Here is a 19801-nt window from a genome sequence, read left to right on the forward strand (position 1 = left end):
ACTTTTAACTTATTGTTCTGTGCATCCACTCTCCTCCCAGGTTCTTTGATCATCTTCATGATCATTAAACTCTTTCTTAGGTGGATTGCCCATCTCCACTTCACTTAGTTTTTCTGAGGTTTTATCTTGTTCCTTTTTATAAAACATATTCCTTGGCTGTTTCATTTTGTCTAAATTTCTATTTGTATTTTTATGTTTATGGTAGGTTAGTTTTATTTCTCAACTTTGGGGAAGTGGCCTTCTGTAGAGATATCCTATATAATTCCCTCTCATCACTCAAGTTATATGTTCTAGGGCTTCACCCTCAGGCTATATGGGTCTTTCTGTTGTGGCGGGCTAACCTTGTGGGCAAACTGGTCAGCCCCTAGTCTGATTGATTGCCAGGCCCTGCCTTGTACAGATGCTGCTGGCTGCTGTTTAGTGGGGCTTGGTTACAAGGTGGATGGTTGCAGAATCTTAGGGGGCCCCCACGACTAGTACTGGCTCACTGATTGGCAGAGTCTGTGTCCCAAAGACACTGGGGCTGTTATCTAACCCCATGGCAGGTGAAGCCAGATCATAGGGTTAGTGTTGCTCTACTGGAAGGCAGAGATGATTCCTGGAGTCTGGCTGCAGGGCCCAGGAATAGCACAGCTCATCGTAGATCATTGGGGTGGTGGAGGTGGTTGTATGTTGGTTCCTGACACAGGTCTGGGGTGTCCCAAAGGTTGCACAGGCCTGCTGGTTGGCCAGGCCAGACCCAGCTGGTCCCAGGGTAGGGTCCGGCCTATGCTGTTGGATTGGAGGTTTTGGTTTCTGTGTCTTCCTTCTGTTGGATGAGGCTGGTCTAGAGGCTTGGTCTGGCCTTCTGGTGGGAGGGCCTGGTATCTGTTCACTGGTGAATGGGGCTAGATTTTGGTCCCCTGGTGGGCTGGGCCATGTTTAGGGGCATGGCAGCTGTGGACTCTTTAGTTTTCATGCAGCTTTTCTGCTGATGGGTGGGGCTGTGTCTATACCCCATTAGTTTTTTGGCCTGCAGCATCACAGCACTATTGTCTGCAGGCTGTTAGGTGGGGCCACATTTTGGAGCTAATGAGCCAATGTGTCAGCTGCCAACACTGGTCCCGAATATACCTTCCACCAGTGTCTATGTCCCCAGGGTGAGCCACAGCCAGCCCCCTGCCATTCCAGGAGACTCCTCAAGACCAGCAGGTAGGTCTGGCCCTGGCTCTGATCAAATTAATACTTTTTCCCCAGGTCCTACTGCACGTGGGATTTTGTGTGCACCCTTTAAGAGTAAAGTCTCTATTTTCCCCAGTCCTATGAGGGTCCTGTAATTAAGTCTCACTGGCCTTAAAAGCCAAATGCTCTGGGGGCACATCTTCCTATTGCTGGACCCTTGGGCTGGGGAGTTTGACATGGGGCTCAGAACTCTTGCTCCTATGGGAGAACCTCTGCAGTATAATTATTCTCCAGTTTGTAAGTGGCCCACATGGGGGTTTGGGATTTGATTATATTGCAAGTCCACTTGTCTTTCTGGGGCTCCTTCTTTACGTCCCTAGCTGTCAAAGATATTTTCTGGTAGTTTTAAGTCTTTTTTTTTTGTGTGTGTGTGTGTTTTTGTCTTTTTGGGGCTGCACCCACAGCATATGGAAGTTCCCAGGCTAGGGGTCTAATTGGAGCTGTAGATGCCGGCCTACGCCAGAGCCACAGCAACACGGGATCCGAGCCATGTCTGCAACCTACACCACAGCTCACAGCAACACCAGATCTTTAACCCACTGAGCAAGCCCAGGGATTGAACCCACAACCTCATGGTTCCTAGTCGGATTCATTAACCACTGTGCCACGACATGAACTCCTGTTAGTTTTAAGTCTTTTAATCAATAGTTGTTCTGCAAATAGTTGTGATTTTCATGTGCTCATGAGAGGAGGTGACCTCAGGGTCTTTTTATTCCACCCTCTTGGCTGCTTTCCTTTTAGCTTCCTTTTAATTCTCCTTTAGGAAATCTCTTTGGAAGGTAGCAATTTGTAAATAAGAGATTCTGAAGTATATATCCATAACAAGTTATCTACCCATATGGAAGATGCTTATATAAATATAGGATTCTTCCAATGATATACCATAAGCTAAGTCCAATTTTTGTCAGGAAATATTTTTACAATTATATTGAAAGAAGTATTTCTACCTTTTTTTAAAGTACTTTTCATCCAAGCAATACTTTTTTCTTAAGAAATAGCTGATCAGGGATTAGCCTACTTTCTCGGATAATTCTCTTAAAGTACAGCACTGAACTATGTGCTATTGTCTGTTTTTCAATGACCACTTTTGACTAAATCATTTTCAGTACAATTTTGTACAGTAAAATTACATCGTGCATAACAATGCCTTCCTTAAACCTACCCTGTTAGAGTATAATGACCTAAATAAATTCAAGTCATTCAGATTCAGTTCAGACAAGAAAAAAGCAATACTGAGTTGTAAGAAATTATCTAACAACAATTGGCAAAAATCAGTTTCAATTCTACTGAGTTTGGAGGTGTTCCGTATTTGCGGCCGATTTTAAGTGCCTCTCTATTTTCTCTTTTTATCACCCATGTGTTTACATTCCTGAAATTCACTTGATCTGGGACTAGTTATATGGTGATAATTCTCCTCTAATGTGGAAAAAGCTGAGTCTTATTTTCTTTGCCCTAGTTGTAGTAACCACTGGTCATAAATTAGAAGGCATAATGTCATTATTTTTCATATAACAAATTACTGAGGTTCTCCTAAACTAGCATATGGAGTAATATACAGTAATATAATACAAGAAGTATTCCTATCATTTGATATATTGTGATGAGTCATACTCTATTTCTATGTTTATATCTTGAACTCCAAAAATATTGCTTCAAAGATAGAATGAATTCATTCTTTGAGGTATAAAGTCAAAATATGGGGAGTAGAGGACAGGGTAATCAAGCAACAAGAAAAAAAAATACTATAAAGGGCTGCCAACACTCTTGCATTACCGGCATTATGGATCCTTGCCTCTCTCCACTCTGATAGAATATCAGATGCAATTCATTAAATATTGTTTCATGACTCTCTTCTCAGTGTCAGGTGAGCAGTAATAAAAGCAAGAGCTTCTTTGGTTCTTGACAATGAGAACATCTCAGAAAATATATTTAACTTGATCATCCAATCACTCATAAGAAAAAGAGAATCAAGTTTTCCCTTGAATTTCCCTATGAAATTCTAGTGTTATTGCCATAAACATTTTAACACCTTGGTAAAAGGGACCAACCACTCTCTCATATATAACTGGTAAGATGTTAGGAGAGAAGAGACTGGCCAACATAAATAACAAAATCTAAATAGTAGTGACAAAGAGTAGAAGTGTTCTAAACTAAGAGTCTCCAAACTTTTATATTTGTGTGCCCTCTTAATAAAACTAATAAGCATGTATACCCAACTGTCTATTTATAAAATATATATATCTGTGTATATGTATACTACTTTCTAATTATATACAATTCTTAAAAGAGATAAAAGTAGAAGTTAAAAAGGTAAAGAAGGAAATGTTAATTTATTGTGATATTTTTGAAGTATTAATTAAAAACTAAAATTATTGAATTATTATTGTTAATTTTAATGACACAATGGAACTGAAAAATATATCAATAGTTTTGATAATGTTGATTAACACTTTGATTATAGAAACTTGAAGGCTGCTTTTTTTTAATTTTTATTTTGTTTTTCAGGGCCGCACCTGTAGCATATGGACGTTCTCTGGCTTGGGGTAGAATCAGAGCTACAGCTGCCAGCCTATGCCACAGCCACAGCAATGCAGAATCTGAGCCGCATCTACATTCTACACCACAGCTCATGGATCCTTAACTTGTTGAGTGAAGCCAGGGATTGAACCTGCATCTTCATGGATACTAGTCGGGCTTGTTACCATTGAGCCACAGTGGGAACTTCTGAAGGCTGGTTTTAATATTCAGATTATTTTGATACTTGGTTTCAATGGAACAAATGTATCACTGCCTGCACTTATCAAATCACTGGACAGTCATCCCTGTGTATCCGTGGGAGATTGGTTCTAGGACCCCCATGAGTAGCAAAATTCATGGATGCTCAAATCCTTTATATAAAATGGTATGGTATTTTCATACAAAATACATATATTTTCTGTATATTTTTTCTCTCTAGATTATATATAATACAACAGAAATGTTATTAAATTACAATATAACTTCTAAGTAAATAGTTACTAGCCCTTGACAAATTCAAAAAAAATTTTAATAACACATTACATTACATTTTTGTAATTTTCTGAATTTTTTTCAACTATTTTTGATCCAGGTTGGTTGAAACTATGGATGTAGGACCTGCAGATATGGAGGACCCACTGTATTCATTTTTCTTCTTTTTTCTTTCTTTTTTTTTTTATTTGTTTTTTTGCTTTTTTTGGGCCCCACCTGCGGTGCTGGGGTCCAGCCCCAGCAGCCAGGAGATGACGAACAGGAGGAGGGGCTACAAACAGGCGTGGAAAGAATTGGAGCCAACTCCCTCAGCAAGTGCTGCAGATGACCCGTTTATTGAAAGGAGAGCATCAGCTTTTACACATTTTACTCTTATGCATGATTATACAAACAACAATATATGTTAATTTATTATTCCAAACTATTCTTTTAGTTTTAGATTTTAAATGAAGATTACGTACAAACTGTACTTTTATTCTTAGAAAATAAGTAAATAGCAAGCAGAATAATAGGTATCTAATTTTTACTTTAACAATGATTTGGCATAAGGTGATAGATATTCTTGCCTAAGCTACCTATTGTGCTCCTCTAGCAGGCATGAATAGCCATTGATAGGGAGTGGGGTATTCACACGTGGCTTGCTTTCGAGGTCAAGCTGACCTCAAACCATAGCAGGTTGTGCGAACATAAACTGTCCTAAATAAACCTTATCTATTATAAAAATCTTTATTAATTATAAAATTTATATATTAAAAAAATCTTGCCAATTATAATAATAATTTCCACCTGCTGGGTCCCAACAGGTAGCATTTATTATAGAAAAAAATATGTCTTGTCTTATAATACCCACAATTGTTGGGCCATGGGTGACACCCAAACCACCCCCTAATCTGTCTCCATGGGGACGGACCAGAGTCCAACAAAAATCTCCAGGCCTACATGGCAGTTCTGCATAATATTTACTATTACTCCTTTGAAGGGAAACTTCCCATTCTTAGGAAAGTTCTTTATGCATGGTTCAATTGTTTTCAACCTATTTAACAAGGGTTTAGGTTTATAAGTAAGTAATGGCCCATACTTGGGTGGAAGCTCAGGAATTTGAGAAAGTTCCTATATTATGAGCCAAGAATGACTCACAACACACATAAGCATCAGACAGAAAAGAAGCACAAGAATAGAAGAGGAAATCATATTTCAGAAATTTTTACTAAACAGGATCAGCTGGGGGATTCTTCAAAACTGCTTTGCAGCTTCAGTTTCTTCAGCCTCTGCTGTAGCTTTGCTTACAGTTAGGCCTCACACAGGATTATTCTTCTTAGCCACTTTGTGGCTCCCAGCACTGCGGCATGTGGAAGTTCCCAGGCTAGGGGTCGAATCAGAGCTGCAATTGGCCTATGCCACAGCCACAGCAATGCTAGATCTGAGCTGAATCTGTGAGCTACACCACAGCTCACGGCAATGCCAGATATTTTAACCCACTGAGGGAGGCCAGGATCAAACCTGCATCCTTATAAATGCTAGTCGGATTCCTCACTGCTGAGCCATAAGGGGGACTCCCTATATCCATTTTTCAGTTCCAAACACCAATTGGGCAAAAGTGATTGTTTTTGAAATTGTGTCAAAATCCATCTTTTCTGATGTTAATTGTTATTATCAGCCTCTCAAAAGGTTTTTAAAAACGAACATTTAACGAAAGTGTTCAAAATCCCTGGGAATCATTGATTATTGTTTAAAGAATTTTTATTGAACTTAGCATTTCTATGCCCAGTTTCACATGCAGGTGAAAAGTTGACATATATTCAGCTCCCAAATCACTTAATTATGGAACCATTTCTAAATATTCATTTGAAAACATCTTACTATAGATTAATTTTCTCCCAAAGGCAGTTACTTGGCCACCATTGGCTGACATTTCATTAGGTATGATAGATTTTCCTTATTTTTAACTCTTGACTGTGTCTGATGAACTTGCACATGGTAGAAGTGACTGCTCTGCTACTTTATTGTTGACTTATGCTTGCATTATTAGTATTATTAGTCAAATGTGTTTTATTTCTTCAAGCTACTGTCCTATTTGAGAGGATTAATTTGATTATAGGTAGCAATATATAAACCTTCTTAACCAGGTAAATATAAACTGTAGTACATGTCAACATTGAGACTGCAGAAAAAAAAATGCAGCTGTTTAGTTTCAGAACTCCCACCTGCCCTGGGAGAAGAAGAATCTTGTGAATCATAAATGATGCATAACTGACACACAGAATGAGTAAGGAATAACATTCCATTATTAAATTTTCATCAAATTACTTGCCTTGATTTTTAGATAAAAATAAATGTAAATGGGAATTCCGCTATTTTCTTTCTGCATCTCAATGGATCATCTTTTACACAGCCCATAAGCCGCTACTGAAAAGACTGATGAATAAGAGTAAGGGAGGTATCATTTCTCTCACAGTGGTTGAAGAAACTCTTAAGCTTAGAGAATGAATGATTCACTAGCTCAATAAAGCTGTCTAGAAACCATGCCCTTTTAGTCTTTTCTTCTGCTATCCTCAAGCTGTCATAAATTTTAGGCTGAAAGCAAAGAGTCTGCCACAATTTCAGGCATTATATGCAGACTTATCAATAAGCAGAAGAACACAGTTTTTTGGAAGAGAGGAAAATTATTCCAGAAGCCTTGGAGCTGGGGTGTAATTAGCTTTCCCTGAGGGATATGGTTGCATGGATGAAGAATGAATGTCAGAAAAAAAAATCAGGTTTCTATTAAGAAGAGGAAATACTTTCTGGGGAGGCAGACAGTTGTAATCACTCTGTAGCCTAGATAAGCAAATTAACCATGAAATCTTGACAAACAAATGGATGAAAGGTGAAAAATAGGTGGTTCACATCTATCACTTTGACCAAACCAGGGCCTGTAGAAGCATTGGAAAAATGAAATCAATGAATCATTGCATCCTCCTGAGAGGCACCATAGGATATCCATTTTTAGGAAAAGGTTATTTAAAAAGTTGTACTGCCATATATATGAAAAGATGGTACTTTTGACTGTTGGTCAATATTTGATATCCTCTCACACGGAAATAATGTTTCGTACATTCACTATTGAATTACAATTGCCTTTCTGGGGCTTCAAGTACTTAACTTTAATTTCTGGTAGATGTTTTATTTGAACAAAGTCCTGGAAAGAGTTAAATTAAATACCATTTGAATCCTGTAACGGGTTTGAACATACACATTAAAAAAATGCAGCTAGGTGTTGTATTTAGTCAGAGAAGGGAAAAGTTCTGAGCTATCAGCACTGACATAGAAAAATGAAAGCCCCAACCAGATGTGGGAAAAAATGAGCAGAATGCTAGAACTAAGTAAAAGGAAAATCTATGGAACATATGGTAATCAGATGTCGGTAGGAATTGGCCAAAAGAAAAGACTTTGGAGGTGGTATGGTTCCTATCTATTACCTTTCTAGGTATCCTGAACAGCTTTCAGTGGTGTATTACCAAGGATTGCAGTATGGCTATTAGTGAGAACAATGTAGAGAATGAGATGAGATGAATTCATTTTTTCATTTTAAAACTTTGTATCTTTTATATAATTTCAACCTGGCAATAATCTAAATATACTATTTTGAAGGAAAAAAATGAATCCTTTATGTACTGCAAATACTGTCTGACAATGTAAGTGTGGAGTCTTCTAGTACAGTTTCTTCTATATTTGTGTCCTCAACACTTGAGGATTTTTTTTTTTTTTAAAGTTATGGCTGTACCTGTAGCATATGGCAGTTTCTGGGTCAAGGACTGAATCTGAAAACAGCTGTGGCAATGTCAGATCCTTTAACCCACTGTGTCAGGCAGGGATCAAACTGCCTCAGCAGTGACCTGAGCTTCTGGAATTGGATTCTTAACCCGCTGTGCCACAGTGGGAACGCCAAAGTATTTTGTTGGCCACTCCTGTGGCATGTGGAAGTTGCTGAGTCAGGGACTGAACCTGTGCCATAACTGTAATCATAGCCATAGCAGTGACAATGATGGGTCCTTAAACCCCTGAACCACAGGGGAACTGCTGAGAAAATATTTTAAGGTAAAGCAATGGGGAAAAAGTAAGAACTAATAGTAATTCTTTGAAAAAGATAAATCTCAAGACATTATAAAGACAATAAGGAATAACATGTCAAATCAAATAAACAGCATATAAGATCACTAATATATCTCACCTACATGTGTAAAGTAGTTTCTTTGTGATAAAAAGCAGAGGACTAAGATGAAAAATTCTTATTTGATGTGAATTTGATGTTGGAAGAGACCTTGAAGGCAATTTGGTCTAAATTCCAGTATAGCAGAGGAAAATCCCACAGATATTGCACTGCAGCTAAACCAGAACAGGACAAAAAAAAACTTGGTTGCTTTGTTAGTTTTGTCAGTGGTAGGTCTACTGGGTTAGCATAACTAGCAAAAATAAGGTAAGCTGAATGTGTTGGTTTCATTTACACAAACAGGGTCTTAGTTTATGACAAAAATTAAATAGTAAACTATCACTGAAGTTTGAATAGAATACTTATCATATAATTACTAGAAATACCCATCCTTCAAAATTGAACACAGGGTTATTAAAGACCAAGAATACAACTGAGAATAAATATACTTTTAGGAGTTCCCGTCGTGGCGCAGTGGTTAACGAATCCGACTAGGAACCATGAGGTTGCGGGTTCGGTCCCCGCCCTTGCTCAGTGGGTTAACGATCCGGCGTTGCCATGAGCTGTGGTGTAGGTCGCAGACGTGGCTCAGATCCCGCGTTGCTGTGGCTCTGGCGTAGGCCGGTGGCTGCAGCTCCGATTCGACCCCTAGCCTGGGAACCTCCATATGCCGCGGGAGCGGCCCAAGAAATAGCAACAACAACAGACAAAAGACAAAAAAAAAATATATATATATACTTTTAAACTTTCTAAAGAGAGAATTATTAAAACCAATTACAAAACCCTGATGTACCTGTCACAATGATTTGTTCTGTTCACCATGGCATTTCTTATTTCATAATAATTTAGAAAGGTATTATTAAGTGGTAAGGAGCCCGCCCTTAACCGGTGAATTGAACAAGACTGGATTAAAGATTTACTGTCAGTGATGTAAAAACTCTTTTTTTTTTTGGTCTTTTTGCCATTTCTAGGGCCACTTCTGTGGCATATAGAGGTTCCCAGGCTAGGGGTCGAATTGGAGCTGTAGCCACTGGCCTACACCTCAGCCACAGCAACATGGGATCTGAGCCATGTCTGCGACCTACACCACAGCTCACAGCAATGCCAGATCTTTAACCCACTGAGCAAGGCCAGGGATTGAACACTCAACCTCGCGGTTCCTAGTCAGATTCATTAACCACTGAGCCACGACGGGAACTCCTAAAAACTCTATTCTTAAAGGTGCTCAAATATATGATTTTTTTTTAGATTTTATTTTTTTCCAGCTTACCTTTCAAATTATGATGATATTCAACAGTCTGTTGCAGCCCTTTTATCATATCATGAAGAGTAGCACATTCTAAAACATAAAAGATAAATTTATTTTAATATTATTTGCTTTCACTTTGGGATTAGTCTCTTAAAATTGAAATGGTTAACATAAAATAATATTTAATTTTAAATTATGAGACAAAGCAACCAGGTATCTCAAAATAAATGATATAATAAATACTTTAAAATCACTCTTTAAACACTCTTAAAGTCAAATGCATTCCAGGATTTAGTAATGAATTTTCTGAGGCATAATAAATCCAGGGTGGTAAGGATTCCCCTCATGTGCCTTAGCAACATCTACACTAGAAGTAAGACCTATTTGGACATGTTTAGAGAACTATGAAGCATGTGTCCAAGTGAATTTTCCATAAAAGAACATCCCAAGGAAAGTGAGTCAAGGTACATTAAGTTCTGTTCAAAGACAGCCAGAGTTGGTGAGAAAGTGTAATTTGGGAGAACATAATGCTTTTCTTCCTCACTGTCCTCCAGCCTGTCCTCTTGTCCGAGTCTTAGGTCAAGGGAGTAGCAGTAAAAGAAATAAAATCTCACTGTGTTGAATTACAAGCATCAGCGACTTTGGTGCCAGTGACTTCTTGTATAACGGGAGATGGAGCCTTCTTTGCAAGCATTAGTGTCCTGACATGTGCATATTAGTGTTTGATATACCCTTGGTTATCAGCAGCAATAGCTAAACATTTGATGGGTAGCAAGAGTACTGGAAACATCTATAACTTTGAGCAGTCCCCTTGGCTGTAAGCTCCAGGATAGCAGGGGCTATTTTCTGTTTTGTTTGCCCTTTCTTCCTAGGATTTAGAACAATTGTGGTCCTAATAGCATTCCATAAATATTTGTTGAGTGGTTGACTGATGACTGGCAATATCATAGGAAGAAAAGAATAAATGGACAAACTGGGGTGTGAAAATAACATATTTTTATTCTAAGTGCTTTGCAAATATTAAATCATTTAACCATCTTAACCCTATGACATTGGTCCTAGTATGTGCCTCATTCTACATATGAGGAAATCAATATACAAATGTAAAGTAAACTATCCAAATTCACACTTATGAGTTGTAAGTGGTAGGAGTACAACATGAACCTTAGGAGTTCCCGTTGTGGCTCAGCGGTTAACAAATCCGACTAGAAACCATGAGGTTGTGGGTTCGGTCCCTGCCCTTGCTCAGTGGGTTAAGGATCCGGCATTGCCGTGAGCTGTGGTGTAGGTTGCAGACGCGGCTCGGATCCTGCGTTGCTGTGACTCTGGCGTAGGATGGCGTCTACAGCTCCAATTGGACCCCTAGCCTGGGACCCTCCATATGCCGTGGGAGTGGCCCTAGAAAAGACAAAAAGACAAAAAAAAAAAAAAAGAACCTTAGCAGTCCAGCACTAAGGTCTATGAGTTTAACTACTTTGCTGCCACCAAGACCAGCACAGGAGCATTTCTTCAGAGTAATTTGAGTAGAGGCCCTGGAAAGAGGGCAAGAACAGAGTCAGAGAAAGACTCTGATAGTTACTGCTATCACATCTTATAAGAAATAAAAGTCATGCTAGTTTAAGTTTACAATTATAACAGCTAAATATATAAGGATGAAAACTTCATGAAAGAGTAACTTAATGTTTTAAAAAAGAAAGATTAAACAATTTCACTTTTATGTGCTTGGCTTAATAGCTAATAAACATTGAAACTTATTCTCTTTCTTTCAGTTTTAGAGGCCCACGACTGATATTCAGCTATTATGCATTAGTGAGAAGTACTGACTAGTTTCCATTCTAGTTGGGCATCTATTTTGGTGGTTAAATACTGCATTTGTATCTAAAAATAAAAAGTTATCTAGGTACAATAATGTACTATTATCGAATGTTTACATTGCCAGGCATTACACTAAGTATGTTATAAATGTTACTCCCATTAGGAATTCCTGTTGTGGCTCAGCAGGTTAAGGACATGACATTGCTGCTGTGAGGATGCGGGTTTGATCCTCAGTGGGTTGAGGATCTGGCGTTGCCCCAAGCTGTGGCGTAGGTGGCAGATGCGGCTTGGATCCCATGTTGCTGTGGCTGTGGTATAGGCCTCAGCTGCCACTCTGATTTGTCCTTTGGCCTGGACACTTCCTCGGGAACTTCCACATGCCACAAGTGTGGCCATAACAAGAAAAAAAAATACCTCAATTAGTATTCAAACTAATACTGAGAAGTTGGTATCATTATCCTGATTTTCAAAGGGAGGAAGTCACTCTAGAGGTCTGGTTACTTGACCAGATTCCACACTATATGGAAGGTCTAGGTTTGAACATAGGTTTTCTGCATTTCAAGTCCTGTGCTCTCAATTCAATACTTTCTCAGGAATTGCAGTATATGTTGATGAACTATGAAATTTGGAATCAGAGGAATTGGATTAGAGTTTTCTCTTCTTTACTTGGTAGCTATGACACGCTGGGTAAGCTACTATTCTCATGTATCAGACTGTTCTGACAACCCAAAAAAATACTTTTAAAATTTACAAATATTTAGCATTGTTATTGTTACTATTTCTGTCCTCTGTGTTCCATAAAAATTTGTATACATCGCTTTTCTCCATTGTTTATAATACATTTTAGTTATTTATGATTTCTCCCACTAGATAGTGAACACTTTCAGGTAAAGACATATTTATTTTGATATTCCTTACATCTAACATGGTGACTATGTCATAAGTGTTCAATAGTATTTTAACATATTGACTGAATGAAAGAGCCAGTACTGCAAGGGGTGAATACAAAGCTTCGCCTTTCAGTTAGAGGTCCTGAACTCAGTCTCCGTGTATTTTTTTCAGTTGCACTAATAGAAATGAAAGTAGTTTTCAGAAGTTAAAAAGCTTTATGCAAGTTTAAGATTCTACTCCTCCACACTTCCCCTCAACCTTCCCTGCCACCAACTCAAAGTTCCTACTATCCTCCTTTTTTTTTTCTTTTTTCTTCCCTTTTGCTGTTTCCTAGGAATAGAATGATGGTTAAATGACAACTTGACATTGCCTACTTTATGTATGTCACTGTATTAGCTGCCACAATTAAAAGTGGAGACATAGACACTGCTATCACTTGTCTTTGTCCCTTTGAAAGCGTGAATCCAGCATTCATGAAATATGGTACCTCGGTAATCAGCGAATTGAAAACAGAGCCCTGAAAATGAAAGTATACTGAATGTTTCAAAAATGTGTATTTTCAAATTTAGAACACAAGGTGGCTCTCTCAACACATTTTTTTTTTTTTTTTAAACAAAGCAAAGTGTTTTAAATAAGGAATTCTCCATCTGGTAGAATACCATTCACTATTTTAGAGTAATAGCTTTTAAATCTCTTTGCAAGTCTTTACCTACATTATCATTTCTGTTGGACTTCACAATGCAATTTGAAGAAAACTATCCTATTCAACTTTAAAAACTAGAGCTCAAAATATTAAGCTACTGCTTACATGATATAATTTAGTAAATATTTTGAGGTTAAACTTAGGCTCTACTATTAGCTATCAATGTGTGTGTTAACGTTTATTTCATAAAGCAGTTGGGAATACTAAATACAATTATGTATAAAAAGCATTTTTTATAGTACCTGATCCTCAGTATCAATATTATCTTGAACTGGCCAAGAAATTCTTTATCTGGTATGAAGCGAAAGAAATAAAACATCAAGATCCCATTCTTTATTGTTGAACAAGTCCAATCATACATGTAGTTCATTCTTCTTCTTGAAGTGAATTAGTACACACTTTGTTTTCTAAGTCATCATTCTCACTTGTTCTTTCACTTCTGCTGTATATTATTCAGCAAAAAGGCCATCCAATAGATTCAGAAAACATAACTGGATTTTTAAAAGTATTTGATTATGTTTTTCAAATAATGCATACACATGAAACACAAGTTTAGTGAAAAGTGAATATCTTACTGATCTCTGCTCCAAAACTAACCAGTTTCCCTCCCCCTCCAAGGAAGCACTGTTACCAGGATGCTATTTATCTTTCAATATAGAGGACAGGGTGTTTGTGTGTGTTTAAAGATATAAATATATATATATATATATATTTTTATTACTCAAATGAATTTATCACATCTGTAGTTGTATAATGATCCTAACAATCTGATTTCACAGGATTTCCATCCCACAGCCCAAGCACATCCCCCCACCCCCCAAACTGTCTTCTTGGAGACCGTAAGTTTTTCAATATCTGTGAGTCAGCATCTGTTCTGCAAAGAAGTTCCGTCTGTCCCTTTTTCAGATTCCACACGTCAGTGAAAGCATTTGATGTTGGTGTCTCATTGTATGGCTGACTTCACTTAGCATGATAGTTTCTAGGTCCATCCATGTTGCAAAAAATGTTGGTATTTCATTCTTTTTAATGGCTGAGTAATATTTCATTGTGTATATGTACCACCTCTTCTGGATCCACTCCTCTGTCGATGAACGTTTAGGTTGTTTCCATGTCTTGGCTATTGTAAATAGTGCTGCAATGAACATTGGAGTACATGTATGTTTTTCAGTCATGGTTTTCTCTGGGTAGATGCCCAGGAGTGGGGTTACTGGATCAAATGGTAGTTCTATGTCTAGTCTTCTGAGGAATCTCCATACTGTTTTCCACAGTGGTGCACTAATTTACATTCCCACCAACAGTGTAATAGGGTTCCTTTTTCTCCACACCCTCTCCAGCACTTATTGTTTGTAGACTTTTTGATGATGGCCCTTCTGGCTGGTATAAGGTGGTACCTCCTAGTGGTTTTGATTTGCATCTCTCTAATAATGAGTGATGTTGAACATCTTTTCATGTGCTTCTCGGCCATCTGCATGTCTTTGGAGAACTGTCTGTTTATATCTTCTGCCCATTTTTTGATAGGCTTGTTTGTTTTTTTGGTATGGAGCTGCAGAAGTTGTTTATAAATTTTGGAGATTAATCCCTTGTCCGTTGCTTCACCTGCAAAGGTTTTCTCCCATTCTATGGGTTGTCTTTTCGTTTTGTTTAAGGTTTCCTTTGCTGTGCAGAAACATTTAAGTTTGATTAGGTCCCATTTGTTTATTTTTGTTTTTGTTGTCAATACTCTAAGAGGTGGATCTGAGAAGATGTTGCTGTGGTTTATGTCAGAGAGTGTTTGGCCTATGTTTTCCTCTAAAAGTTTGATAGTGTCTGGTCTTATATTTAGGTCTTTAATCCATTGGGAGTTTCTTTTTGTGTATGGTGTTAGGGAGTGTTCTAATTTCATTCTTTTCCACGTGGCTGTCCAGTTTTCCCAGCACTGCTTATTGAACAAGCTGTCTTTTCTCCATTGTATATTCTTGCGTCCTTTGTCATAGATGAGTTGGCTGTAGGTGTGTGGGTTGAATTCTGGTCTTTCTCTCCTGTTCCACTGATCTATATTTCTGTCTTTGTGCCAGTACCATATGGTTTTGATGATTGTTGCTTTGTAGTATAGTCTGAAGTCTGGGAGCCTGATTCTTCCAGCTCCATTTTTCTTGTTCAGGATGTCTTTGGATACTCTGGGTCTTTTGTGCTTTAAAACAAATTTTAAAATATTTTGTTTGAGTTCTGTGAAAAATGGCCTTGGTAATTTGATAAGGATTGCATTGAATCTGTGTATTGCCTTAGGTAGTATAGTCATTTTGATAATATTAACTCTTCCAATCCACGAGCATGGTATATGTTTCCATCTATTTGTGTCATCTTTGATTTCCTTCATCAGTGTCTTCTAGTTTTCAGAGTACAGGTCTTTTGTCTCTTTAGGTAGGTTTACTCCTAGGTATTTTATTCTTTTGGATGTGATGGTAAACAGGATTGTTTCCCTAATTTCTCTCTCTGCTCTTTCATTGTTAGTGTATAGAAATGCTATCGATTTCTGTGTATTGATTTTTGTATCTGGCGACTTTGCCAAATTCGTGGATGAGCTCTTTCTGGTAGCGTCTTTAGGATTCTCTAGGTATAGCATCATGTCATCTGCAAATAGTGATAGTTTTACGTCTTCCTTTCCAATTTGGATTCCTTTTATTTCTTTTTCTTCTCTGATTGCTGTGGCTGGGACTTCCAAAACTATGTTGAAGAGTAGTGGCGAGAGTGGACATCTTTGTCTTGTTCCTGATCTCAATGGGAATTCTTTCAGCTTTTCATCATTGAGAATGATGTTCGCTGTGGGTTTGTTGTATATGGCCTTTATCATGTAAGATATATTTTTATAAAAATGATAACTCTTGTATATGTTGTTGTTTTCATTTACTATATGTTGGAGATTATTTTATATCATATAAAGCTACTTCATTCTTTTGATCAGTTATATATATTTAATTAAATAAATATACTATAATTTATTTAACTAGCTATCCACTGATAGATGCCATACTTGCAAAGGCTTTCTCTGTTCTTAAAAATATAAAAACAAAAAAATCCTATGTTCTGTTCTACTTTTTTTGGTGGCTTCACTTTTTGACCTTTAATTGACTTTATTTTTTAAGAACAATTTTAGATGTACAGGAAAATTGGGAAGATATTAAATATCCTATACCCAAATATCCTATACCCAGTTTCCCCTATTATTACTATCCTATATTAGTATGATATGTGTGTTACAATTAAGGAACCAATGTTGATATATCATTATTAACTAAAATCTATACTTTATCCTGATTTTCTTAATTTTTACCTAATGTTCCCTTTTAAAAAATTTTTTTTATTAAAGTATAGTTGATTTACAATGTTGTGCCCATTTCTGCTGTATAGCAAAGTGACCCAGTCATACATATACAGTCATATATATATATACACATTCTCTTTCTCATATTATCTCCTATCATGGTCTATCCCAAGACACTGGATATAGTTTCCTGTGCTATACAGCAGGTAATGTCCTTTTTCTGTTCTACAGTGCCATCCACAATACCGTATTATATTTAGTTTAGTCTTTTTGGGTCCTCTTGGCTGTGACAGTTTCCTCAGAATTATGTTGTTTTGATGATCTTAACAGTTTTGCAGAGTCCTGGCCAGGTATTTTGTAGCATGTCCCTCTATATGAATTTGTCTGATGCCTGTTTCATGATTAGATGAGGTTATGGGGAGGAAGATCATAGAGGTAAAGTGCCATTTTCATCATATCATATCCAGGGTACGTACTATTAACATGACATCAAGTTGACCTTGATTGCTTGCCTTAGGTTGTGTGTGTCAGATCACCACCCCCTCTTCCATTCTGTATGTTTCGCCACAGGGAAGAAAGTCACTATACAGGGCCCACAACTGATGAGTGTGGTGTTATGATATACTTCCTTGAGGCCAAATCATTTATACAAGTTATTTGGAATTCTGCAGAGATTTATCTCTTCACCCACCCCCATTTATTTATTTAATTGTTTATTTTTATCAGTACAGTATGTACTTATGGATATTTATTTGTACTTTGGGGTTTTTTAAAAATGATTTTTATTTTTTCCATTATAGTTGGTTTACAGTGTTCTGTCAATTTCTACTATACAGCAAAGTGATACAGTCATATATATACACACATTCTTTTTCTCACATTATCCTCCATCATGTTCCATCCTAAGTGACTAGATATAGTTCCCTGTGCTATACAGCAGGATCTCATTGTTTATCCACTCCAAATGCAATAGTTTGCATCTATTAACCCCAGACTCCCAGTTCCTCCCACTCCCTCCCTTCCCCCTTGGCAAGCACATGTCTGTTCTCCAAGTCCATGAGTTTCTTTTCTGTGGAGAGTGTTATAAACGAATACTACTTTATGTATTTTGTTGCTCAAATTGTTCCAGCTTTGGCCATTGAGAACTTTCACTCAGGTCCTGTATCCCTTTGACGTATCCCTATCACTGAGGAATTTTTTTTCTTTTTGAGCACTTCTAAGTTTTTCCATTAATACAAGATGATTCAGGCTCATCTCATAAATATCTTGTCCAAGTCTTAAAATCAGCCATTTCCTCAAGGATCTCTGGTTCCTTTTATTATAAAATGGTATTAGAAGCCAGATCTCAGTGCTAGGTACACTTGGGGTATTGTTGATTTTATGCCCTCTCAGTTGGCACAGCAAGGAACTATATGCATATATATATGGCTTCTTCTTCTTCTTTTTTCTTTTTCTGATGCCCAGCACTTCATTAGTAAGGAGCCTGGATCTGGGAAAGGGGAGGCTGGGATGACCAAGACTAGCATCCATATAAGGAGGTTTTCAGGCAGTTACTCCATGTAACTGGATGTAACTAAATCCAGATTTAGAAGAAATACCCTCACGGATGAAACCCTTTGGGAGGGCAGTACTGTGAGTGACAAGCAACAGGGGTAGGAAGGGAGCCCTAGGCATAGCTGGGCCCTTGAGACAGCAGGGCTTCCATGTTGGGCAGAGGCACACTTTTGATGAACTTCCCCAAGTTCCAGGCAACACTAATATAGCTCAGTGAAGACCAGGTGATGAACTTGGAATGGGTGGAACATGGTGGCGTTGCAGTAGACTAGGGCAAGGCCTTACACAGGAAGGCACAGAGCAGGTGCCTCTGTGTGCCATTCACCACACGCTTCTGGAAAAGCGAGACCATCCCCGACTGACTTCAGGGAATTCAGGCTGTCTTTGTTCTTGGCATTATCCTGATGCCCAGCACTGATTGCATGGGAAGTCCAAAACTACCTGGCCCAGGTGAAGGTGCCACTGTAGCTTATTTATCTCAGTGTAGTCTCAGACTTCTGTGCTGCACAGCAATGCCACTTTCTCAATGTGTAGCACCTTGCCAGGCTGGATGCCCAGGCTTCTAGGCTCCCTGAGGGCCAAGGGGCACCCAGAGAAGGTATAGAGTGAGGAGCCCCAAGGGTGGATGGTGGCTGCTGGGAGCTGAGCAGAGCACATGGTATGGGTGTCTGAGAAGTGAGGGGAGCTTCAGACTAGGATAACATTTTTAACACTAAAATTTTTGACCCATCTGAAATTTCTTCTGGCATAATCATGAGGCAGGAATTCAACTGTGCTTTTTCTGTGTGTTTGAAGGTCTGGACAGAGCCTCAGATTTGCCATTTCTCAGCTGAATGGCCTCAGATTATCTTCTTTTGTTGATGATTTTTCATTATTGAAGTGGAATAATTATACCAGTCCTATCTGTCTTTCAGGGCTATATTAACGATAAAATGAAATGGTAGTCTAGAAAGTTCCATATGAATTTAAAACATTTTACAAATGTAAAATCACTTTGTAGCAAAAAGCACACCCATTAGAATTATTGTTTCTACAGGCATCAAAGACTAACCTTCTTTAATTGAGACCTCCTTTGTTTGCATTATTTTTAGCAAACAGTTAGCTTTTTCCAACTGCATATCCAGTATGTTGTTCTTTCCACTGATTTCTATCATTTTCTACAGAAGAAACAGAATAAATATCATGACCAAATCATTGCTGTTATTTTGATTTTTTTTTACCTACGGATATGAAGACTAATAAAAATACAAACTTTTTAATATCTGAAAGTCTAATAATTAAGTCTGGCACACACACATATGTGTGTGTGTGTATATATATATATTATTATTATTTTTTTTTGGTCATTTGTTTTTAGGGCCACACCCATGGCATACAGAGGTTCCCAGGCCAGGGGCTGAATTGAAGCTGTAGCTGCTGGCCTACACCACAGCCACAGCAATGTAGGATCCGAGCCACGTCTGTGACCTACACCATAGCTCACAGCTCACGGTAACATGCTGGATCCTTAACCCACTGAACGGGGCCAGGGATTGAACCTGTGTCCTCATGGATACTAGTTGGGTTTGTTAACAACTGAGCCATGACGGGAACTCCAAATCTGGCATATATTTTTAAATAATCCAACTTCCTAATTAATTTTTTAAATTTTATTTATTATTTATTTTTTTGTCTTTTTGCTATTTCTTTGGGCCGCTTCCGTGGCATATGGAGGTTCCCAGGCTAGGGGTCTAATCGGAGCTGTAGCCACCAGCCTACGCCAGAGCCACAGCAACACAGGATCCGAGCTGCGTCTGCAACCTACACCACAGCTCACGGCAACGCCGAGATCGTTAACCCACTGAGCAAGGGCAGGGACCGAACCCGCAA

General features: G+C 38.2%; 1 protein-coding gene across 1 annotated transcript in view; it reads right to left on the bottom strand.

Annotated features, from left to right (window-relative positions):
• Positions 1–19801, bottom strand: part of CCDC152 (coiled-coil domain containing 152) — a 64454-nt gene that overhangs the window by 42440 nt on the left and 2213 nt on the right. The window contains exon 2 of the mRNA XM_047766328.1: positions 18984–19089. Within this exon, the coding sequence (XP_047622284.1) occupies positions 18984–19089 (106 nt within the window). The remainder of the gene's footprint in view (positions 1–18983; positions 19090–19801) is intronic.

The sequence above is a fragment of the Phacochoerus africanus genome, chromosome 1 (assembly GCF_016906955.1).
Source record: "Phacochoerus africanus isolate WHEZ1 chromosome 1, ROS_Pafr_v1, whole genome shotgun sequence".
Taxonomy (NCBI): Eukaryota; Metazoa; Chordata; class Mammalia; order Artiodactyla; family Suidae; genus Phacochoerus; species Phacochoerus africanus.